At 39.6% G+C, this 25,046-nt stretch overlaps 1 protein-coding gene across 5 annotated transcripts in view; it reads left to right on the forward strand.

Annotated features, from left to right (window-relative positions):
* The first annotated feature begins 413 nt into the window (after positions 1-413).
* RHPN2 (rhophilin Rho GTPase binding protein 2) overlaps positions 414-25,046 on the forward strand; it is a 32,533-nt gene continuing 7,900 nt past the window's right edge. Inside the window, exons 1-9 of one of the 5 annotated variants that reach the window (XM_085072120.1) lie at positions 416-562; positions 1,190-1,329; positions 10,824-10,939; positions 14,565-14,693; positions 17,788-17,863; positions 18,848-18,925; positions 19,607-19,731; positions 22,060-22,226; positions 24,508-24,695. In XM_085072120.1, coding sequence (XP_084928246.1) covers positions 1,261-1,329; positions 10,824-10,939; positions 14,565-14,693; positions 17,788-17,863; positions 18,848-18,925; positions 19,607-19,731; positions 22,060-22,226; positions 24,508-24,695 — 948 coding nt within the window. In that variant the 5' untranslated portion in view covers positions 416-562; positions 1,190-1,260. Of the gene's footprint in view, positions 563-1,123; positions 1,330-2,412; positions 2,572-4,055; positions 4,161-10,823; positions 10,940-14,564; positions 14,694-17,787; positions 17,864-18,847; positions 18,926-19,606; positions 19,732-22,059; positions 22,227-24,507; positions 24,696-25,046 lie in introns of those variants that run through there. The other 4 variants (XM_085072122.1, XM_085072124.1, XM_085072121.1 and 1 more) reach the window with 4 other exon arrangements.

Below are 25,046 nucleotides of genomic sequence, written 5' to 3' on the forward strand. Positions count from 1 at the left end.
TCCAAGGATATTTTTTTTCCTTTGATAAAGGAATGTTCTCTCTTCAGATTTTTTTTTGCCTGACACAACTACACAGTAATTCTAAGAAAGATTAAAAAACAGAAAAGAAAAAAGGCCGGGGAAGATGGGGAGGAAGGTAAGTTTGGTAATACCTATTTAGGTATTGCATCTTTCAAACTTAAATGCACACCTCACACTGTAGGTTAGGCATGGCTAGGAATAGGAACCAATATTGGCAAATTCCTCACACAAACGCCCAATAACATTTGTGAAACCAGTTATACAAGGGAGTGTTTCAGACAGGTGGTCTCTCTGCGGCACGAACAACTGTAGACCTTCGCAACGTTGAGGCTGGTTCCGCAGCAGTTTCCTGGAGTAGTGCCAGCCCTACCTGTCACCGAGACACCGCTGCCGTTTTTAGGGACCCGGGTTGCAGCAGCTGCAGGTCCCCGGGTGCCGGGGCCTCTCCCAGGCTCCTGCCCTTACACATATCTGGGTGCGGGCGGCTGGGGTCCCCCCAGAGGGCTCAGGGAGAGACCAGTCCTAGGAACCGTGCCGGCAGGTAGATACGCAAAGCCGGTCGCTGCAGTGCGATGTGGCCGTTGTAGGCCCTGGGCACCACCCCAGGGATCCCCCTTGCTGCGAGGGGCACCCCCGGGTTACGGAGCACCGCTCTCGGAGGAACGAGCCTGCTCTGAGGGGCAGCCACCCGTGGGGAACCTCGTCTCCCCGATGTGGACGCCGCGGAAAGCTGGTGGCGGCCCCAAGGTGCCAGGAATGGCCGTCCCGGGTGGCCACCCCCAGGAGCTGTCGCCAGGCTAGGCGGCGCGGGAGACCGCGGGAAAGCGCCAGGAGGCGAGCGGTGCCTCCGGGGCGGCCAGCTAGGACGCCGGCACACTGCAGCGGAGGACGGCCGGAGGGCCGAGGAGGAGCGAGCTGAGCCGCCACGGCGCAGCGGACCACTGGGCTCCACTCTCAGTCAGCCACAGCCACCGCCGGTCTCCGCTCGAGGAAGGCCTCAACCGCCCTGCCGGGCCTTCTACTGGAAGAGGCCTGAGGGTCGCTGCAAGAACCTCGACATGACCACTGGGAGGCGGACAAACAGCGCCGTGGGGTGCGGGAGCTCCTCCCCGCCACCACCGGAGGTGGAGCCGGGCGGTGCTGTGGGACAGTAGCGGCATTTCCGCAGGGTCGAGACTTCACTGGGAAGAGCTCGTCGCGCAGCTGTGGAGGAAGGACGACTGGCCGGCCCGCCCGGAGATGACAGACGCCCTGCTGTCCCGCGGCTGCCAGGCGGCGGAGCCGGCGGGGGACGGCTATTTTCGGAAGGTGGGAGGCTCGGTGGCCGGCCCGGAGTGGGTGGACTGCGTGCCCAGGGGGCTGTGCGCCCGGGGCAGCGCTCCCCGACGACGGCTCAGGGCGGGGGGTCCCCTCTCTGTCGCTCATGGTCTGCTCTCTCCCGGCGGAGCGTCGTGGGCCCCGTCGCTTAGCACCCCACGGGAGAGGGGAGCCGCCTTGGGGAGCGACGGGCTAGGGAGGCGAGATGGAGACCTCGCCCTGACTGAGCGCGGCTGCACGGGCTGCCCGGCCCGGACTCCGGTGCGGGGATGTGCCTTGAGGTGGCGGGGCGCTGCGCGGGGACCGGGGCGGCCCTCCCCGGCTTCTGAGCTGAGCGTCACCCTGACGGACAGGACCACTAGTAAGTTCACAAAATGGGTCCAGTTGCACTTGTCGGCCTTCTTTTCGCCTTCTTTATTAATTCCCACCCCAATCCCCCCCCCGTCACTCCCATCTCTGTTTACTCCTTACTACGTCTCCCCGCGCGCTCTAGTAAATTGCCTTGTGTGCCTGTAAGAAAGTTTACTGGAGTAGGGTAACGAAGTTAACAGACTCGATAGGAAGTTCCTAATGAACATCTGCCCCTAATTACTTTTCAGACTGAGTGGGCGGCTTATGCCATAACCTGCACTTGAGTTCTTTCTGCACAGCAGTAATTAAGTATTGCCTGTAATGCAGCCCTGTGGGGTCTTGTGAACTTCACTAGAGGTAAAAGACAGTGAGCCGTTTTTAGAGAGCTTGAATTCGGTCTTCCCTTGCTGTTTTTAAGTTCTCAGCGCCTGTAGCTTTCATCCATAGGTTTCAAGTCGGGGGACAGGTACACGAGGGTTTTGGTGTAGATTCTGGATCCAAGACCATGAGCAGTCTAGTCGGGGGAGAGGGGGGGAACCTGCATACATCAGGTTATTTATGCTTGTTGCTGCATTATGTACTTCAGAAACCACCTGGATTTCATGGTAGGGAGGCACATATGCTTTGCTTTGTTGCCCTCTTTACAGGCTGTTTGATTTTTTCGCCACAGTATTTACCAAATTCATAAGCGTGCAGGAGCTTAACAACAACATTGCCCTTTAGCAGAGGAAGTGTTTCTAGCTGAAAAGAGCCAAGCTTTACCTGTGCCAGCCATGCTGCAAGGAATCACTACTGCCTTATAAATAACTAGACAGACTGAAATAAAATTGTGACCAAATCTTGTCTGGCTTCTTCATTTGAGTAATCCTACTATAATATTTGGTGAGTAAATCACTTCTTTCTTAGTAGTCTTTAGCAGGTAATCATATAATGTGGCCAAGCTGTAATTACTTCGTTTTCATTGCTATGTTTTAAACATTGCAGGAAGCTCACAGGCTGCCTTGAGGAATGTTAGTAAAAAAGTTGACTTTTCATGAACATAAGTTAAATAAATTAACTCTTCCACCTGTTTGTTTTTACTGACAAGGACTAACTCAAGTTTAGCAGCCAAGTTGTGCTTAGGGTCATAAGAGTAGTATATAGTCTACACTCAGACTTGTTAAAAGACTGAGTTTATTTTAAATTAAGTTGTTGTATGTTACAGTTGATGTCACTGAAAGAGTATTAGATCAGTGTAAAGCCTATTGGACAGTAATGAAGGTTTTCTCATATATGAAAATACTATAAGATCAATTTAATACCTAATCATGAGTGTCTGCCCTATCACTTACTGCTTGAAGACACAGGTAATGAAAAAGTGGGAATCTGATAAAATCTCTGAGCCAAGTGCTGCAGTGCAACAGTCTTCCCTCTGTTCCCTTAGATCTTAGAAAGGTTCAACCAGCTCATAAGTAGTTTTAATAGTTAGAAACTTCAGATTAGGCTAGATGCTCGAAACCTTCAGTCACTAAAAGTAAGCAGGAAGTCAGTATACCTTGTTATACATTAGTTGAATGGTCTCAAAGGTCAGAGCTTTAATTCTGACTTAGAAGTTGTAGGTGAAAGGGGGAGGAAAAACTCAAAAAACACAAAAAAACCGGCACCAAAACAATCCCATTCCTGGAATTTTTAACAGGTACAAGCTGTGAACCCAAGGAGACTGTTTAAATGCAGTATCTACATGTCCCTGTGAATGGCATACTTGGTGATTTCATGTGACTGAAATTAATGATGGAGCTGTTGATGGGTGTCCAATGGTTTTCTCTCCATCCCCTCTGAGTTACCTTGGCATTGCTTTCCCCTTCATTTTTAAATCATACTATTTGTTTTCCTGAAAGAATTTGAGGGTTAGTTTACCACTTTTGTTGGCGCAATATCACATAAATTTCCAAGGATAGTCCTTGTGGTTTTCGGTCAAAATACATTGAATTGATTTTTTTTTTTTTTTTTATTCCATAAGCTGTGGAGCAAGGTGAAAACACTTGCTTTGCATGAGTCCTGCTCAAGCATGGCTTCCAAGCACTATTTACACAATGAGGTCATCTCCCATACTTTCTCAGAATATTGTGCACAATGAAATTTTATAATTGAGAAAAATTGAGCAGTTCATACAGTATCCAATTGTTTTAGACACTTGCTATTTTCTTTTGATGAGCAGATTACTACAGGAAGTGTGCTCAAAGTCTCTATTGCTATTTTGTGTATTACGCTTTTTGAAGTTTTAAATACAACATACCAGAAACCAGTCCTCAGTATCCCCAAGATGCAGTACATAAAATAACTTATTTACTTAATTTTTGTTTAGTGCCTTTTTTTTTTTTGTGTAGGGAGAGGGCCCCATAAAACTATGCTGGCCAGAAACAGGGAAACAAATGCACAGTCATGTTCCCTGCTTTGAGTTCTGTTGACACACTAGAAAGTGACTCTGCCAGGTGAGTCTGAGATGCGATGGGTGCCAGCAACTGAAGTCCACTTGCAGCCTTTCTCAGATTTACCTTCCCCATTTCTTTCTAGTGATGTCAGCTACTCTGGAGGGACCTTTTCCTCTTTCCCTTAACCCATCTTTTTCCATTATCTCCTTCTTCCCCCTGACAAAGGTCTGCATTTATATGTGCAAAATTAAATTTTTCCTTAAATCTATAAGGTGCTTAGGGCTGGCTCAGATATGCTTGTGTGGGTTTTGTTGGGTTTTTTTTGGTTTTTCGTTGGTTTTTTTTTTTTTAAACAATCTGATTTTAAGGAAATTACCTGTGCAGCCACACAGGGTATATATATAAGTTGATCACTGTTGCCCCTTTTCACTTCCTCTTATATCTCCCCTCAAAAACAACCCTCTCTAGCTGTTTGATGAGCTGCAACCAAACTTGTGAGAAGAATTTTACTCTTAAAACCAAAACAGACAACAACAAAAAATACCCTTGGTGGTGTCCTGAAGAGGATATGGCAAAGTGGAAGAAGCACCTTACTTTTCATCAAAAAGAGGATGGAGCTTCTGCCTGGAATGTTTTAATTTCTGGGAAGATAATGTACCAGGAACTGGATCTTCTACTGTTCTGTTTATCTTGGCTTAGTTCAGTGTACATTGCCAGGGCAAACTGTACCTGTTCTCCTGGATGGTGCGAGCGCTTTTGGACTAGCAGCCTCATATCTTGACCTACTCTGTATAGAGTTTCACATTCTTTCACTGTTACTGGCAGCAATCTGTGAATCAACCATGCATATCCCATACATCCATCCAAATTCTACCCCCAGTCCTTCTTCCCTATGAAAATAATGACAAAATTAATGATGAGAGCAAAGAACAATTTGTTTTAAAAGTAGAGCAAAGCATTTAGACAGGAAAGATTTTTCAACAGACCAATAGTAATTAAAGCAGGTCTGTTGTCATGTGCTGCTTTGCTTACATGAGATGCTTCTCCCACCTATGGTTATTTTTTACTCCTGCCATGGAGATTTCTTGGCCTCTCAGATGTCTCCTTGAGTTTGTTTAGTTACCTTTGAATTCTTGCAAGAGAAACAGCTTGCTTTTTCAAGCTGTTCTTCCCTTCTTTTTTCTTCTTTATCTTTTTTTTTCTTTACAGCACACCAACCCACTTAACCCGTAAGCTTTTGCAAAGTAAATATCCCTGAGACACATCAACATACAGAACTCAGGATATTTATAAGTACTCATCTGGTCACAGAATCCAATGCTTGTATGATGACCTATTAGTAGAGCTATGCCTGCCTTATTTTTCTTTGTTTGGGGGTGTTTTTTTGGTGTGGTTTTCTTTTGATTTTTTTGTGTTTCGGTTTTATTTGGGGTTTTTTTGGTTGGTCTTGGTTTGTTTTTTTGTTTTGGTGGGTTTTTTTGGTTTGATTTTTTTGTTTGATTTTTTGTTTTTTGTTTGTTTTGGTGGGTAGGAACAGAGCAAGGAAGAGATAGCTAACAAGTTCTTTCTACTCTTATTTTCCCCACCCTGTTTTACTGCTTTGTAACACCTTACACTGACCATAACTTTCCAAATTCCTCTCATGAGTCAGAAAGTTGCAATAAATGGTAAGAAAAAGCCATAGTTAATTCTCAAGGTTACCATTTCTGCAGCCCTCCAAGTACTGGCTGGCTCAACATGAAGCATCCTGGCTTCAGTTTGGTTGTTCTGGATAGCAGTCCATGGTGCTACACAGGGGAACAGTAGTAGAAGAGTTAGCTTAATGAACCTTTAGATTCTGATCAGTTGAACCAAGATGCAAATTTCTTTTCAGTTTCATAAAGCTTTGCTTCCATCTGTGAGGCTAGATACTTACCATTTAGACGAAGCTTATTCAGAAGGCACGACTGTGTATTAGTCCCCTGTGTCAGGAAGAACGCTAAAAGAAGAAGACGGCAGTTCCATAAATGAAGTACCATACTGAAAATGATGATAGGTATGATAACCAGCTCATGAATCAGCACTTCCCTAATAAATGCTGTGTCCTTCCCCTCTTTTTGGGGCTTTCTTCTGCCAGGCTTCCCCCACCTATTGTTAATGTATCAGTTTATCAACCTGCCACACCTGTCCTTCCACTGGGGTTTAGCTCATGGGGTTCTTTTAAAGTCATTAGTAGCCAGGCAACCATGAACATTAGCGTTGACACAGGAATATTTATTTGGCTATTTGTTCTCTTTCCACTTGTCTGGCAGGACAGAAGCAACATAGCAATGATTCATAACTCTTGTCGTCCCATATCCACTCATTATGTACAAATTCATGAAACCTAACGCAGAAAGTAGGCGTTCATGTGAAACTTGGTTTGTCAAGAGACAGATATCTGATTAAATATAAATGTTAATTTTGCTTAGTGAATGCTGTGACAAGATGGAGTTCATGTAGGAGAAACATCTCTGGAGTTTAATACAACAACTTGTTCTTTAACTTTATATTAATCTTTGGGCCAGGCATCTAGAGCTATAAATTACTTGTTCATGGCACAAGTAGACCAGGCTCTGGAAGACCAGATCTTCCCCACCTCTTTTTTTAAAACAAAAACCGGCAACAATAAAACCCTCAAATAATACGTGTACCTCTGGAAGGTCTGGAGAATGTAGCTAAATTTTGAAAATTGAACTGGTAGTAACATGTAATAAGAAACTTTAATTATAGTACTGGAAGAAGGTAAGGAAATGACAGTTTAGCAGGACTTGGGATCAGTTCTAGAAATATCCGTGTTTGCTGTGAAGGCAAAAAACAGCATAAAAATACGGTGTTTGCTGTGATTGCTGTTAGAACCAAAAAAGTTGCGTGCATAAGTTCCATACATACATGTTTAAATACCTGGAGGATATGGCAATTTGTGTACACTGTTGGGCTGGACAAGCAGGACAGGTTGCACTGGCTGGAAAGGAATGTTTTCTTTTAAGTAAGGAGGCACACCCAGTTTCAACTCTGTGTCACCTTCAAGACAGTGTGGCTCATCTTAAAAGTTCAAACTACTACTTTGTAAATCACATATATGTTAATTTTGAATACTTACTGCTATTACTCATTGTTTGGCAAACAGCCATGATTTTTGTGTACATCATGACTGGATTTCTGATATTTTCTTGAAGAGCGTCCTGACTTTCAAATTAAATACAATTGCTTCTTTATTCAGGACCCGTGCTTTTCACAGCTGTGGTATGTTTTTTTTCAAGGCATAGATCCTAAACTTGGAAGGCCACAAAGGTACTGGCTAAAACCAATAGACTGTGAGATTTTAAGGCTCCTTCAGATGGATGGCAGGCACTGGTGCCTTGTGCAGAGGCAAGATACCATTACTCAACTTACTTACCTTTTTTTTCCCCCCAAAAAATGCATGCAATGAGAGGTTAAACCATACTCCATTCCTGGTAATTTTTAGAATTGCCTTAGTAATAACCATTCTTTTGTTACTATTTAATTAGTAATTTTACTGATGGTGTATAAGCCAGGGTAAAATTCAGATTGCTTGCTTGGCAAAGAAATAAACAGTAATTAAATTAAAGCATCTAGCATTCTGTTGACAAGAAATAAAACAGTAGGTGTGGAAACTACTGAGAAGTTTGTCTTCTGGATACTGTAATGAACTGAATGTTAACATTCTTGGGGTTGTCTAAGTGTGAGCCATATAGAAATGCTGTTTGGGAAAGGGATCTTCTACATAGAGGAAAACAAAACTAAACAGTTACTTGGACCTGGTTGCTAAATAACTTTCTAGTATGTAGAATTTGTGCTTTATGCAAGAGGGTATCTTTCCCAGATTGTGTATTTCTTGTGGGTTTTTTTTCAGATATTAGTTATTTTTGCAGTCCTCTCCGCAGACTTCTACCCATCAGTTTTAAGGCAGCTTGATTACAATAAAGAGTTTAAGCCTGCAGATGAACACAAAGTAGCTGAGTGTCCTCATCACATGTGCAGGCAATGTAAAAAGCAATATTTTCCAAAAAGTAAAATACTAATTCCTTTCATGTAGTGTGAAGTTAATAGGAGACATATGCTTGCAACAGGTGAATGTATCCTCAAAACAGACTCCTCTATCCCTAAGAAGCCTTTCATCAAAATTGCAACACTTAAAGGCACACTGGAGGTTATACAGATAACCTCAGTCTGTCATTGTCTTGTCCTCTTAGGGCCCCAGGCTGGTCTTCCTTCCTCTGGAGATTAGTGCCTGGGGACCTGAAATGCAGGGAAACATCTCTTATGCTTTTTCTCTTTCCAGAGTGTTTAAGTTCGCTGCAGTTTTGTACTCATTGTTCAATGAGAGCTGGATCAAAGGTTCATTGAAATTAATGGATCACTTCTATGAGCTTCATGGGCTTGGCAATCAGGCAGTTACTCTTCCTGAAAAATTTCCCAGAATGAATGATGCCATCAAACACGTTTGGCACACAGAATGGGCAGGGAGTTCTAGGAGGAAGCTGCAGATTTACAGAAAAAAATGAAGGGCAAGACAAGGATACATTTTAGAAGGATGCTTGAACTAAGTGGTCAAGAAAGAACTTGGAAGGAAATATCTGTGCACGAATATGGAGATGACAGGTCTGAGATGAGAATTAAATACGCAAAATGAATGCAAGAGCAAAAGGAAATAATTGGTGAGGTTCAAATGAAAAATGGCTTGGATAGAATGAAAGGAGATAAGGCTTTGAGTAGCAGCAGTTGAAAAGACTATACAACACAAAATGAAGGAAAAGCAAAGTGGGGAAGAACAGCTGCATCTGAGAAAAAGACCCAGAGTAAGAGCAGAAAGCAACTTGTGCTACAAGACCATGTTATACCCTAAAGTGTGCTTTGCTTATGTCTTTGTGTATAATTGTATGTAAAGGAGCAAAGTATTTGGTAGTTAAAGGACTACTTCTAATCTAAGATGAATGAATGAGTTTGCTGCATGTGTGTTCCCTCCAATAAAAAGCTCATCTTCTGTGTGTCAAGCTTTTTGCAAGAGCTTTCTCAATTAAGAGAGCTGTGTGCTTGTGCTGTGAGTGGTATTTCAATGCAGAAACGTTTCAATGCAGTAATTCCATGTGGTGTGTTTTTTCAAGTTACATGGCAAATGGTGCTTCTGAAGATGTATGCACAAGCTTCCTGTCATTTTACCTATTTATTACAAAATTTTCAAACTAGATATGTATTGGGCTATGTGCCTTCTCAGTTGAACTACTGTAATCTGGTTTGATCAGCTCATTTCTCTGTTGTCAAGTCCATTTGCTTTCACTTGACAACAGAAATACGAGCTGAACTTCAATGATTAGAATGTCATGTTCTATTTAAGAACTTGCTTTTGTTTTGCTGGTATGTCATTTCTTGATCAGTCATAATTAGAGCTTGTTGAAGGTTTTTAAATGATCTTATAGCAAAATCAAATTTTTCTAGTCAAAACTAAGAGGGAGAGGTCCAAAACAGTGCATAATTTAGTGGCTGGAGTAGTTGAAAGAAGGCTTAAAAAGATCTGAGTCTCCTTCTTGTGTAGTGTACAATCCAGTAGGACTCTGATAAGCTTTGTAATGATACCCAGTGAGGCCACTCAAAAGGACATTCTTCATTTGGGGGTAAGCCTTAAAACAGTGGTTTTATTTGCTTCAGAATTAGTAGTTAAGGCTGCAGGGATGTGCTGGCTGACTCTGAGTATTAAGATTCAAAGGCATTTGATACTTTTTAAAAAAGGAGTTGCAGGGCAAAGAATAAGTGTAGAAGGGAAATTCCTAACATATTTTTAAAAGGTGTTAAAATTGTGTTTCCCTCAAACAAAAAGACAGACATTGCAGTCCTATTCATCTGTAGTTTTAGCTTATCAGTGCTCACCAGAATACAATGGCTCAGTCCTGCTCAAATACAGGTTTCAGTAGTTCCAGTCTTGTACTTGTGTAAGGTATGCACATATATGGGAGCATTCTTGTGAGCTCTGGATTTCACATTTTACTTTTTAAGAACCTACTTTTTAAGAATTTTATAAGAGTCTGAAGGTATAAGCATCTTACCCTGGTAGGCTCTATTTTGGTAAACTTGAGATGTGAAGAGAGGAACCTAGGGAAGGAAGAGTAAGAATTGTTCTGAAGGTCTGAGCCACCAGAAGGAAAGATCAGGGATCCTTTGAAAGGTTCTTAAAATTGTAAGCAGGTTCTTGAGCCCCAAACTTTGAGCACCAAAGCCTATTTTGGACAGAGTTTTATTTCAAGGCTGCATATATCCCAGTATGGAACTCTGATTTTTGCAAGGGTTAGGTAGAAGTTTTGATAGGAGTTGCTACCTTGCCAGATACTGTTTTCATAAAATCATAGAACCCTAATATCACTCTGTCAAATTTGGTTGCATTTGCAAAATATCTTGAAAATATTTTTAGGGGAGAAGAGATTGGCTCACATGTGTACTTAAGCTTTAAAACAAATACTTCCTGTCTGGATATTAATGGTAAAATGTACTGTAGTCATGGTCTCTTTTGGTTTTAATGACCAAGTTTGGGACAAGAAATACTGTCATTGATGTCAGATCATCATTGATGTCAGTGTAGTTAATTTGTATTCATACAGAACCTATGTCATTAAAGTTCATTTAAATTCAGTGTTAGTCCCACTTAAGTTTCTTCCAACAGCAACAAAAAATTTGGTTTTTTAATTCTAGGGATGTAATCCTCTTGCTGAGACTGGACGAAGCAAACTGCAAAATCAGAGAGCTGTTCTAAACCAACAGATCTTAAGAGCAGTGAGAATGAGAGCTGGTGCTGAAAATCTTCTAAGGTATATGTCATGGTTTCCTAGTTCTCTTGCCCAAGCAACAGTTTTTTAATTTTCTTTTAATTTTGTAAGAGTCTTTTAGCTGTTCTATTTTCTCCTTTTTTGCCCCAAACATACTGCATCTATTACTGTAGAATGGTTTGTGAATCTCCTTGAAGTTTTTTCAGGCTATAGCTCTATTAGAGTCATTACTTGCTCTCAAGTGCCCTTTCAGTGCTGCTATATTGTAGTAAATGAGCTGAGTGTTAGACTTTCTTAGGTTGCTCTTTTTGTTCAGCTTTATTGCTAGTGATAATGGCAAGTGAACCTTGCTGAATATTGTAATGAGTCCATTTTACTCCTCAAATTAAATAAAAGTATTGTCACTGTGCTGTCGGCTTTTTCCAAGATCCTTTAGATCTGTGCTGCATAGTGGAAAGGACTGTCAGTTGCCTTCTTTATTCCACACTTGCAAGAGAAGTAACAGGTTGAAAACTTAGGTAATTTTAGCCTCTGTGGCTGACTTAAGTTTGTTTTTTTTGTTTTCTGGTAATTGACTTAAGGAGTGAGACTTAAACTTTTACTACCTTTTGTATGGTTAGCAAAATTACTATATCTGCTTTTGAAATGGAATGCTTTATTCAGTTAATGTTTCAGCTTGTCTATTCAAGAGTATTTTGGAACGGCTAAAGACACGAGTAATATCTAATGTGAAAACTGGTAATGTTTAACCTAAGTATCCTAAAGTTCAGTTTCTGATGCCAATATTAACTGCTGAAATACTGTCGGAGTTTGGGGAAGGGCATAGAATTTTTCTCCATCACTGTTACTAAGCAACAAATAGTTGAATGTTTTAGAGCCATCAAGTCTTTTGTAAAAGACAAAAGGTGTGCTTGGGCAGGGCAGGGTAAGGGAAGAGCCGGCCCTTGGGATGCTCTCTTGGTTCAGACGCTGGGAGGAAGGGCTGCTCTTTGCTTTTTTTCGGCTGTGACCAGAGGAAATCCAACTGTGTCCTGTTTTTCTCTTCTCCTGGCTGGGTGAGCTCTGATTCAACCTTTTTTCCCACTGGGAAGGGCACGTTTCCCCAGGCTGCGTTTTCCTGCAGCTGCTGCTGGGAGAGTCCGGCTGCCTCTGCTGCCTGCCCCCGCCCTCTGCCGCACGAGACTGCGGCATCTGCTGTGACTGCAGAAATCCTTGGTACCTCGCTAGCTAGCCGGGAGAGAGCCAGCTCCTACCCCTGCTGCCCTGCTTTCTCGCTGCTCCGAGCTGCTTTGCCTTCCTGCACTCTTCTCAGCCTGCCCGCCATTACCAGCTGCCTGAGGCTGACCCGACCCTGCGCCACAGCGCCACCTGCAGCCGCTCGGGAGTCATCGCAGCTGCCCTGCCCAGCTGGGAGCTCAACAGCGCCCCTGCTGCTTGTGACAGTGATTACACCACACGGGAAAAGGCTCAGCAGCTCACAAGTCATCTGCTACTGGTTTTCTGGTTCTAGTTGTGGTTGCTATTATTGTTATTGCTTGTTTATAGATACTAGTAAAGAACTGATATTCCGTTTTTCCCATACCTTTGCCTGAAAGCCCTTGATTTACAAAATTAAATAATTCGGAGGGAGGGGAAAAAATCACATTCTCCGTCCTAAGGGAGGGTTCAGCCTCTCTTGGCAGACACCTGTCTTTCAAACCAAGACAAATACTGAAGTTGCTATTTAAAGGAGTGGGAACTAAATCTACTTAAGAGTAAAGGAACAGACTTATTTTTAAGATTTTAGAAATCTAAAATGAATTTACACTTGTTGAACTATTAAAACTTGCTAGTTCTTTGAAAGAAACAGTTTAAAAAGTAACCTGACCACTAGACAGTTCACAACTAGTTGTATTTACAGTCTCCTAAAGAAAAACATAAACAAGCTTTATGTTTTCAGATTCTATTTGAATTTCATCAAGTTCTAAAAGAAACAAACTAATTGCTGTCCACAAGGAGCCTCCTGCAGTAGGACTTGAGAAAAAACTGGAAATGCAGGTTTCTTTACTTTTGGCTGAAAGTAAGCACTAGGCTTGAAGCACGTGATCCATATAATGAAAGACTTCTGTTCTTTGAATTTCTAAAAGTCACCGTCTCCTTTTAATTGTCTTTATTCTGGAAGTTCTGAGTTTAATTTTAACTCAGAGTAGAGTTATGTGAATCTCAACAGTATCACATTGCCCCTGTAGTTGTCTTTTGCTGTTTGACGCTAAAAAGTATGTCTACAGTGCAAAAAAACATGAAAAGATAATCAAATTAAATTGACATGGATGTTCACAGCAATAGAGCCAATAGAGAAGTCAATATGGATGGAACTTCGGGGTTTCTGAAAAAGATATTAGAATGCATCCTGTGGAGGATCATAAGCTACACCTAACATGGAGTCTTAGTATATCATAATTAAAGTGCTTGTAGCATCAAAGCTTGCCCATTTATGTGTGGTGCTGCCTTTATCAAGGAAGATCCACTCCTTCATATGTTAGTATTAGTTATGGCTAATGAAGGCAGCAGATATTAACATTGCTTAATTTGGGCAAGCCAAGGTATTCAATAAAGTACAGCATAGAAAACTGCAGATAACTTATTTATAATATGAAAAACAAGCATAATTTTAGTCTCGGAATAATTAGTTCTTCACCGAGGCGCTCCATAAAACTGGATAACTACTCCAAGTGGAGCCTAGATTTATGAGACGGTTGTTAATAAATGTTTATGAAGGTAAATTTTGTCTTAAAATAAAGGTGAATACAAAATGCTGCAAATTTAAGTTTAATCTTGTCTAAGATTTGCGCTTTGATATAAGGGTACAATATTTTAAGCATGGATACCTTTTATCTTAAACTCATACCTGTGGATTTATAAATACAGATTGTTTAAGTAGCTTGGAAAGAGTAATATTCTAATAAAATTGTCACTATGGAGAATCAGGTTAGAAATTGTGATCTAAATATGCAAGTAAGTAACACACAGAAATGCTCAGGGCATGTTAAATACTAACATCCATTGTGCTAGCAGTTCAAAATGTTGCCATTTAAATACATAAATGGCAAAGGAAACAAGCAAACAAAATCATATTTACATTCAACAAAATCAAATTATAAGGGAAAATTGTCTTGTATTAAAAAGATCTGGTTGAAAGATTATTTCCTTCTTCAATAACTCTTTTGTGGGAGAGTTATTTTCTTTTAAGATCAGAAGTCTCAACAGATTTTTATAAGGTGGGGAAATCTCTTTTCAAAAGTGTCTTCTGATTCCTCCCACTTCTACCCATGAATCTTCTTTGAGGGAAAAAAAAAATCACATCTGAAAATAGGATAGTGATTCTGTTTAAGATGCTTTAGTTTTGTTGATTTATGTGTGTGAAAATAAAGCTTGACCCTTAATCGTACACGGAAAATTTGGCATATAGGAAATATTCTGTGGCTGCATGCTATTATCCGGAAACTATCCCAGGCACTCTCTTGACAGAATAACCTAATAAATTCTGAAACCTGAGATCTTGTATCATCTGTTAAGGAGATATAAAGAATCATAAATATAGTGAGAATGCTTGCATTGAAGGTTGAAGGGGGTCAACCAAGCTTCTAGAAAACCTTCTCTGCACTAAAAAATTGATATGTCTTTGCAGAGTAACCACCAACAACAAAGTACGAGAGCAGGTACTACTGGAACTGAGTTTTGTAAACTCAGACCTGCAGATCTTAAAGGAAGAATTGGAAGGACTTAATATCTCAGTAGAAGTTTATCAAAATGCAGGGTAAGTATAAAGCTAAGTTCAGTTATTAACAGATCTTCTGTTTACCCTTGAAAACAAAATTGTTTCTAGGTGAGTGTGAATGTTGGACACTAATCATGTGAAAGAACAAAGAGCTTGATAGGAAAAGAACATACTTGATGGTGGATTTGTTGACTAAGGGTTAGTCTGCATATTTGTCCTTCTCTTGGGAAATGTACATACCACTAATCCTTGGATATGAAGTTCCTTTGAAGAGAAGAGTATCACAAGAATTGCAAGCTCTCGGGGCTATACTGCAAACACTTGGCACTTAGCAGAATTTTCAGTACTGGAATGTTCACTCCAGAATGCACTGAACCAAACCTAGTGATATAGTAATATCTCTTCTCAAACGTGTTGTGTACAGCAGTCCTTTCTTTAGCTGGAGAGCAGAAACACAATACTGATAGATGTTCAGAGCAGACTAGGTAAGCTTGAATACATAACCTGCGGTGACAGAAAAACACGAATTCCTTGGCTAAAGCAGAGGAATTTTTAGTAGATTAAGTTGGATTTTTTCCAAGATATTTTTCTCCACTTTAAAGAACACACTGATTTTTAAATTGCAATGGATTCTTCAAAGAAGAAAAGATAAAACCTCAAAGTTAAGGAGTATTTTATCAAAGATAAAACCTCAAAGTTAAGGAGTATTTGTTGCCTACATACTGAAATTATTTCTGTATCAGTTACACATCTTGTTGCTCCTAAAACTAAATATTCTCTATTTAATTAACATTAGCAGATCAAGGTACAAATTGAAATGCTTCATGTGATGGGGGTATAATTTTGGGTCCCTCTTAGCAATGTTCTCAGTTAGGTGTTAAACTTCCAGGTGGATTACAAGGAATTCTTAAGGTAGAAGAATATGAGGCACGTTTCCAGAGAGGTAACTTCAACTGAATGCTGACTCGATGCAAAATATCTATGTTGTATTTTTGTCAAACAGAAACTTGTGCTAAACTTCCTACCCTCCCACCCCCATGGCAAACGTTAACAACTATTTGTTGCAAAAATGTTTTGGAGGGGGGTTGGGTTTGGTGATTTTTTGGGTGTTTTTTGTTTGTTTGTTTTTTGGTTTTTTGTGAGGTTTTTTGAGATTGGAGTTTTTTGTTCCAAATTTTACTGGTCTTAATAGATGCATGTGAGCACAGAGAGCAGTTACAGCTATGGAAATAAGAGCAGGGCTTCACAAGTACTATTTCATCTTCTAGCCAAAGAATATTAAAAATACTTAGATTCTCATTGAAGGATGAGTGGTAGGTAAGACCCCAAGGCAGGCAGAAACCTTAAGGCTGGACAGCAGTATGCTTGTTATTCTCTCCTGATTCTACTTTCCCAATCTGTTTTGAATAGTGTTTTGCCTTCTTTATGCTTTTCATTTTGAGCTCTAAATACGTTCTATGTTTCCTCAAATAACTCATTTACCTGTAACTGCTCTCCAGCCTTTACCAGCAAGTAGCTGTTAATAATTGCTCTCTGACTATTGTGCATACAGTTGTCAACATGAGGTCACACTCAGGGTTTACTGGATTCGCCTGTATTGTGTTAAAACAATCTGAAGGGTTGGCTTTCCCAGTACTTGCACATATCTCAGCTGGACTGTGAAGCGTAATGCTATTTTTACTCAGTTCTGGAAATCTAGGGTCACCTCCCTAACTGTTTAATACTCCCATCATGTTGGCTGCATGGGTGTGACACCTTAACTATTAAAAAATTAAATTCACTTTCTTTGAATGACCAATGCTGATATCTACAGGGACTGTGGGTGGTACTAGAATTCATTAAATCAGTAAGTTAGGATTTTTTTCCCCATGTGTCTTACTTCCTTTTGAGGAAAATGTCTTGATATAATCTGTAGTAAAAGTGTTGAGGTTTCTTCTAAAAACCTCATCAAAAATCAGATCATTTGCACTACTTGAAATGATGGTTTGGCTCTGTATCTCATAAGTTCTTTCCAAGTTAGCAGAGCCACTTTCTGGATCGTGAAGGACTCTTCCTCAGCTTAGCAAACTGCATTCCTACTGCCACCCTCTCAAGATGGAATTTTCACCAATAAGAAAGCTGGTTTTGCTGATAAGACCATAAATTAATGTGGGATTTTGTAGTTGGTAGTGGAATTCTCTAAACAATTATTAGACAGTCAAAAAGTTGTTTTCAGGAAAAATGAAAATATTAGATAAACCTTTAAAAGTGCTTGATACTGATCTGTTAAATCTACATAACAAACTATGTATCTGGAAGCAATTCTGATCTTTTTTTAAGTCAGTTCTCAACCTTATTGCCCATTGATATTCTGGAGGTTGACTTGTCTAGAGGTTAATACCTAGCATTGCCTTGAAACTAAGTGGACTTCCTACTCCTAGACCTTTCACTGTAAAAGCTGTTATACTTTGGCCCTGATTCTCCCTGTATTACACACATAACTACTACATATTAAAACATTGGTAGCATGTAAAATATTGATTATAACTACTGATACTTACCACGGCTTTTACTGTGGCAGATCTCCTAGCAGCTGTAGAGGTAAAGTGCAGTAAGCCAGCCTTTGAGAGTCTACTTTTTGTCACCTGAAGGAAAAATAGACTTAAGTGAAACAAAAGTGCAGGCAAGTAGCTTTTCTTCACTCTCTTCTTGAGAAGTCACAGGCCATTAGGTGTCGCTGTTGAGCAGCTAGCAGAGTAATGAAGGCACCAGTTCTCAGTGGCAAGAAGGAATGACCTTTATTGTTTTGATTTCATCATATATATAGAGTTTTCAAAAGTCACCCAGATTGGTCGGTCAGAAGCCTTCCCTCAGGCCTGATTGGCCAGGCTTGCACCGTCCAAGTTCTGGGACACGGTTCCAATAACATCCAAACTTTATCTTTATTTATAAAACACAAGAAGAATTCTCATGGGAAAAACCTGTGCTAGCCACAATTAGGCAGATTTTTTTGTGCAGGAGGGAACTGTTAGAAGCTATATACTTTTCTTTTTACCCCATCAGTGTACAAACTTGCTGTCATCAAATAAAACAAAAGTAATAACAGACAAGCAGAAAACTAATATTTCTGAATCTTTTTGGTTTTTTTCCATAGAGAGACTTTCAGTATTCCCTTGGTACCTCTTGGCCTGAAGGAAACCAAAGATGTAGACTTTACAGTCCCCCTTAAGGTAAATTTTACATACACATTTCAGAATTAATAGTTAACAGAAATAACTTCCATTTCAGATTTGTTTAAAGAAACAGAAGTAACTTAGGTACAAATAATTTTTTGTTTTGCTCTAAAATCAAGATCATGACATGTTAAAAATTAACTACCAATTATTTGGGTCATTGCTCCTACCTAATTAGGACAAGGAGTCCAAAAATATTATAAGAAATTCCACTTTGGAGACAGAGTTAAACCCAAGAGAGTAAAAATTCCTTCCATGGTTTTGTTTCTAGTGAAAGTATTTTTTACTGGTATAAGTGTGAAAGGAAGTAGTAATGAAGGTTTTATTCAGCATAATGGAATGATACACCAAGTTCCATTAACCAAGCTTACTCAGTTGGGAAGCAGCATTGCAGCATTAGCATTCCTTGTTTGTTGACTGATATATTTTGCTGGCTATTTGAGCCATCTTCTGTATTTGTTGAAATACTGTGTATTGTGCAATATAGATTTTTATCTCATGGTAAAACATCTTGTATCACTGTAGCATTTTTCTTTATTTTTACTTCTGTGGGTTAAATTCCATGGTCAGATTATGGTTTCACTTCATGTAATTGCAGCTTTGTTATCTGAAGTGGAATTGCCCTAGCATAGCTTACAAGAATTTGGCAGTCTCTTTCTGTTAGCAAGTTTTTATGGTCATGTGATCCTCTTATCATTTTAGGTAACAGGGTTCATTTGTCCCTTTCAAAACCACTAAGTGTTGTGTTAAAACCTGCTTGAACTGATACAGCAGATGTTTGGTTCTTTTATATCATAGTGAAATTTCTTGTCTAAGATAATAAGTCAAATTATTAGTTCTATTGTCTTTTTGTAGTCTCATTGCTAAATGTTACTATTGATTAGAAGGGAGTAGACACTGTTCAAATCACAACTGAATCAATTTCACACTGTTTGCAACTGCAGAAATAATAGAAAAAAAAATCTTTTTTTTCTTTTTTAGGACTTTATTCTGGAACATTATAGTGAAGACAGTTCTGAGTATGACGATGAAATAGCAGATCTCATGGATCTGAGACAAGTAAGTGCAAGTATGGTATACTATAATACCATATTAATAATATATAGTTGTAAATAACACTTGTATGGAATCAGATTATGACATTGTCACTTAGGGCTTACCATACTCTTATTGGCTTCATTTCTGAGGCATGGAACATGGATCTTCATTGTCCAAGAGCTTTACGATCTGAGTAAAGCAAAAGTGAAGAAAATTATGAGGTTATGCAAAACGATTGAGCTATTGACACAACTTCGTAAATCTTGTTAATCCAAGACTTGTCTTACCTACTCTTTTTTTATTTTAAAGTATTTTAAATTTAGCAGGAAGAGTGTTGAAGTGGATTAATCTGGCAGAATATTGTAGTGGAATGATGGGTATTTCTATTGTTTGTTTCCAGTATAATGCTAGAAACATAAGCCTTCTCTGTAGCTTTCATAAAATACCTACAATCTTTATTTAATTAACTTTGAGACTTGCCAAACCAGTTCTGTTTGCCTTTTTAAAGGTTATGTGCTACCTGTGTGCAGCTGAAAAGCTCTTTTGGCTTGAACCCATATGGCTTTAAGCTCACTGTTCTCAGATTCCACACATTTCTATGATATGCAGAAGTGCAAAGGAAGCAAGCTTTATTTTTGGGGTTTCAGTATTCATCCTGTAACTCAACAGAATGCACTTGATTTTAATCTGTTGTATTTCAAGGCGTGCCGCACTCCTAGCCGAGATGAAGCTGGCATTGAGATGCTGATAAGTTATTTCCTGCAGCTTGGTTATGTAGAAAACAGATTTTTCTCACCCACCAGGCACATCGGAGTTTTATTTACATGGTAAGTGTGTAGTTCATGTTTCCATTTAGTTGTTGCTTTTTTCCCCTCCAGAACATGGGTTAATCATTAACTGTGTTTTGTTTAATCTGAAGCATGTCAGTGTGTGTCTTGCTCTGAATCCCTGCAGTGTGTGTTGTCTTTTTTTTTTTTTTTAATTTATTTTTATTTACAAGTAAACCTGAATATGATGCATCCTTTTCATGCTTAGAGTGATGCATCCTTTTCATGCTTAGATGATGATTTGGGCTACAAGGGAGAAGGAGAGAAAATAATCTTCATTTTGGACAGCTACAGATGTTTCCAAATTCTGAACCTTGGTGTACAAAATGAGGACAAGGAACAGGGTCAGACCTTGTCGGGGTTTGACCTTGACTAAACGCTGACACTCTGGCTCTCTTTGCTGCAGATATGCAGGAGAGGGGAAAGGAAAAAAAACTGTAAAAACACACACCAATTTAATGAGTTAAGTGAGATAGGACATTGGTAGGAGAACGCACGGAAGAAAGGGCAGACAGGCTTCAAACCTAAAGTTGCAAAGTGATTTGATTACTTAACAGAGTTGGAGGATAAATGCAAGGCAAAAATAAACTTTTCATACATTATTTTGTTCACTCACTCCCTCCTTACGAACTCATTTTTATTCACCCCCTTTCTTCTTTTTAACTAACAAGCTCGGGTAGGGGGGCAGGGTGTGGGGTATTTTCTCAGTCTACAGAGCAGGTCCATAAATCTATTCATCACCACAATTCTTCTACTAGAAATGCTCTTTATCTCCACTTATTTTTGTTTCTCTCTAGACAGTTTCTCTGCTCTTATCCCCTCTTTTTAAGAAGCAGTTTCTCCGCTCACCCCCCTTCCCTCTTTCTAAACCAACAACAGGGGCAAGGGGCAGGGTAAGGGGTTTGTTTTCTGGTCAGTCCAATCAGGGAGAGGGGTTCTTTACTTAGCCATGGAGTCCCTCCCACAAGAGACAGTCCTCTGGGAGCTCCCTTGGCGTGGGTCTGATCTCACGAGCAGCATCCTGCTCGAGTTTTGCTGCAACATGAGTTCTTTTGTCCATAAGGTGCAGACTCTCCCAAGCCAAGGCCAGGCTGCTTCTATCCCAGGAGCAAGGCCTTTCTCTCTCTTGCAAGGCCTTTGTAGCTTTAACTTTTTCGATGAGACTCCAACTGGATCACAGCTTTCTCTAGGCATCTACCTGCTCCTCTGGCATGGGCTGTGGGCGCATTTCTGTATCCTTGTGGACTCCATGGGCTGCAGCAGGACTTTTTGCTCTCCCACGGTTTTTATCACGGCTAGTAGAGGGTTTTCAGCTCCAGCGCTTGGAGCACCTCCTCCCCCACTTTTTTCGCTGACTTTGGCGTCTCCATGCTGTTCTTTCTTCACGTATTTTTACTTCCACCTCCTTCTCCTCTAACTACAAAGAAGTGCATGCCTACCTTGTTTTGATTTCTTCTTAAATATGTTTTCACAGAGGCATAACTAGCACTTCTAATTGGCTTAAACTTGGCCGGCAGCATGTCAATCACTCTCAGAGCCATCAGAGATTGGCTCTGCTGGACTTGATGTAAAAACTTCCAGAACTTTCACTCAGGTCACACAGGAGCCATCTTTTTGCCACTCCCCACCCCTCAGACACTTCCCCAGGCCTAGTACAACAGCTTCTGAGTGGTCTAAATTTTTCTTAGATGTTAAAAAATACTTTACTGATGTTTTGGGCTAATCAAAACCACTACAGACTTTAATTCCCCTCCTTCAATTTGTTAAGAAGACCACTTGGGCCAGAAGAGAGAAAGGAGTGACTTAATTTTTTATAAGGGAGTATTTACTACATCTGTGAGCAAAATTTAACACTGAATTCAAATTTTTTGTGGTGAAAAAAGATGACTACCATGTAGCCAAGAGGAACTGTTAAATTTCTAGTCATAACTGCAAATAGAAACTTCAAACACAAGCAATAGAGGATCTGACCATGCCAATGGTTCATCTTTGTCAATATCTAAGTAACATAGCAGCACGTGTGGATACTTCCCCACTATGCTCTTCACATCTGGTATTTATAGGCACTTCTGAGTTAAATATAATGACCTTATGGAGGCACTACTGTAAAACCTGCTGAAAACTGTCTCAGATAAAGCTGTTCTCTGGCTTGCATTAATTACGTGGATTGTCCTTGCAGAACGTAATGGTGTTTCTATTCACCTTCATTTTCACTGTAGCAGAAAAGTTAAGAATTCCACTACTCATTCAGAAAAGGAGAATGAAAATACTTGTTTTTTCAATGGACTCTGCTAATCTTAACATTTCTTCTAATATTTGTTTCCCAAGGTATGATTCCTTCACAGGTGTCCCGGTGTGTCAGCAAAATCTGTTGCTTGAAAAAGCTAGTGTTTTATTCAACATTGGAGCTCTCTACACCCAGATTGGAACAAGATGCAATCGTCAGACCCAGGCTGGACTTGAAAATGCTGTTGAAGCTTTTCAGAAAGCTGCAGGTACACATCTTAAAATACTGGAAAGCTCTTCACACAAATATTCCGAATCTCATTCTGATGTCGTACAGATTTCTGTATTTCCTACTGAGCTCATTACACAAAAAAGAAGGAATAGGGACATTCAAGAAGTCTAGTGAAGAGCTCAGATGAAGCTTTAATTCAAAACCTGGAACTGTAGCCTGAACATGCAGATAAGATAGTGAGTACTATGGTTAATGATAATGGAACTGCAGTTCAAAGGTCCAAGGTATAGCAGTAGCATTAACTGCTTCATTCTTCATTTCACCAGCATAACAGCTTTTACCTCAGTGTAGCACATCAGTGTCAAATCTGTACAAGAGACAATTTACAGGTTTGATAAAACCCTTTAAGCCTAGTTTTCTATATGGGGGTCTTAAAAATTAATCTCACTTTTTTCTGTGGTGAAAGTTGCAATTCATTGGAAGTTGACTACCTGGTTTCCATAGATTCCAAAGGCAAGCAGGTTCGAAATAATCCATCTCTGTCCCAAGCAAGGAGAAATAGAAATTCTAATAAAGGGAATACTATCCCTCGAACTAACATGTTATAAAATCTTTTGGTTTTGTTGGGGGCTTTTAAATAGATTTGCTAATTTGTTTTGTATCATCTGTGCTACGTATAATACTTAAAGACATGTCCTTTTTAATTAATATGTACTGTAAGATTTATTTCTGCACCAACAATCTGTGGCTGTTGGTTTGCACTGTATGGGTAGCTTTATCAGCTAAAAACTGTGGAGCACAGAGTTGAATTTTCATAAACCTCCTCCTTTGAATACACAGCTATCAAAAAAAAAATTATAGTATTTCTTCATGCATATTTAGAATAAATTCTTTTCAACCTTTGTATTTAATCTAAGAAATTTCAGTAGTTGGGAAATTTCTCCATTTTACTGCTGCTCCTTCCATTTTACAAATAAAAAAATTACTGCTTTTCACTTCAATGTGTTTGCAGAACAGAATTAATTCAAAACTGGAAAGATGTTATTTGCTACCACAAATACCTTTGCAGGGTCCCAAAGCAATATGCTCAGGGGGCATTTCATTGTACCTGTGCATGGCTCCGTAACACGTCATTATGTTGGCTGAGGCGTGATATAGAGTCTGTATTAACTGTTTCTCAATGCTGAATGGAAGCTGTTGCACAGAGTTTATCCGCAGCAGATCTCTTTGCATAAGCAGAAACATGTTGAGAACAAAAAAAGACGTATTTTTTTCCTCTTATACTTTCAGTTCCTTTTAGTAGGGCACTTCATCAGTACTTGGGATATGCCTGGTAAGTTTAGGATTATTTTTTTTTTAGTACAAAAAGGAAGGGATGGCCATATTTCCAATTTGTGTAGTGGCATATTAAAAATTCAGATACAAGTGTAACATGGAAAATCAAAAATCAAACACCATTAGTAGGAAAATACTGCACAACATGGCCAGAACTGAGCATAGTGGAAAGAAGTAAGATTACAGAAGCTGGAACACTTAAAAGGCAGAGGTCTTACTGTTACACTTTTGCAAAATTGTCAGCATTAGAAAGCTAGTTGAACTCACTTAACCAGTTGGATGACATGCATACTGAAGGTTACACTTCCATCCATGAAACTGTTACTTAGTATTGCACTAGAGTTGGTGTTTGTTTTAAATTTTATATATGATAGAAATTATTAATATTTTGGTGGAACCAAATGTCTGGAAAAGAATCTCATTTTTACCCTATTAAATATATTTATATATAAAAATAAAAATTCTAGTTTACAGGCATGGAACGGAGCTTTCACTGGGACACACAATACACGTAGCATCACCTGAAAAGGAGATTAATATTTGATTAAGTTTATTATGTTTGTGTCTTTTCCTTCTATCCAGAGGTTCTACTACTGTCATCCTTATGCCGATTTTTCTCTTTTTTCTTGCCTGTATAAGCCATAGCCTACCACTCCCACATATAAGTCACATGCAGTTCAGCACAGTCTTACAATCAATCACAAGAACTTCTACAAGCAAATCTAAAGGCAGTGCCCTCAAAACTTGCAGTTTCTGTAGCTCCTCTGAAATGTAATTTTGAGAACTGTACTTGGGGATGGTTGATGGCAATGCAAAGCAAAACCTGTAGGTCAGTCTAACTTCTCCTGTACCAAGAACCCCTTCCGATTGCTGTAGTGCAATACTAGAAAATACGCTTTCAATTATAATTATTATGGTACATGCTAGAATTAAGTTCACTTGTTTCCCTTTTTAATACTGACAAAACCATTTTGTAATTGCAGGAATTCTAAGCTACTTAAAGGAGACCTTTACTCACACACCAAGTTATGATATGAGCCCAGCTATGCTGAATGTTCTAGTAAAAATGATGCTTGCACAAGCTCGGGAGTGTGTTTTTGAGCAGATTGGTCTTTCTGGAATACGCAATGAGTTTTTCACTTTAGTAAAAATGACACAGGAAGTTGCCAAGGTAAAATATGGGGCTTTAAATCTAGTCTTTAAAATAACCCTTTACAGTGCTGTGTTACTACCTACAGCTTTTAGTAATATTAACAGATTTATTAAATTTAAATGTTAACAACTGTTACTGAAAACCAAAAATAACATGGGACAGCTCACAAACTACAGTGAAAAGCAGAACCTTTCAGAAGATTAAAACATGAACAGATAAAATTAAAATATTATTTTAGAGTTGTTACAATTTATTTAATTCATAATTCATGGAGTTTAACAGAAATATGCTGAAACACTCAGGCGGTGAACTTGATAAAGGTTTTTTACAAGCTCTTTATGTTGGTCTTTCAAACAGTACAGATTTCAT

The sequence above is a fragment of the Lichenostomus cassidix genome, chromosome 11 (genome assembly GCF_008360975.1).
Source record: "Lichenostomus cassidix isolate B80296 chromosome 11, HeHo_3.0, whole genome shotgun sequence".
Lineage (NCBI taxonomy): Eukaryota > Metazoa > Chordata > Aves > Passeriformes > Meliphagidae > Lichenostomus > Lichenostomus cassidix.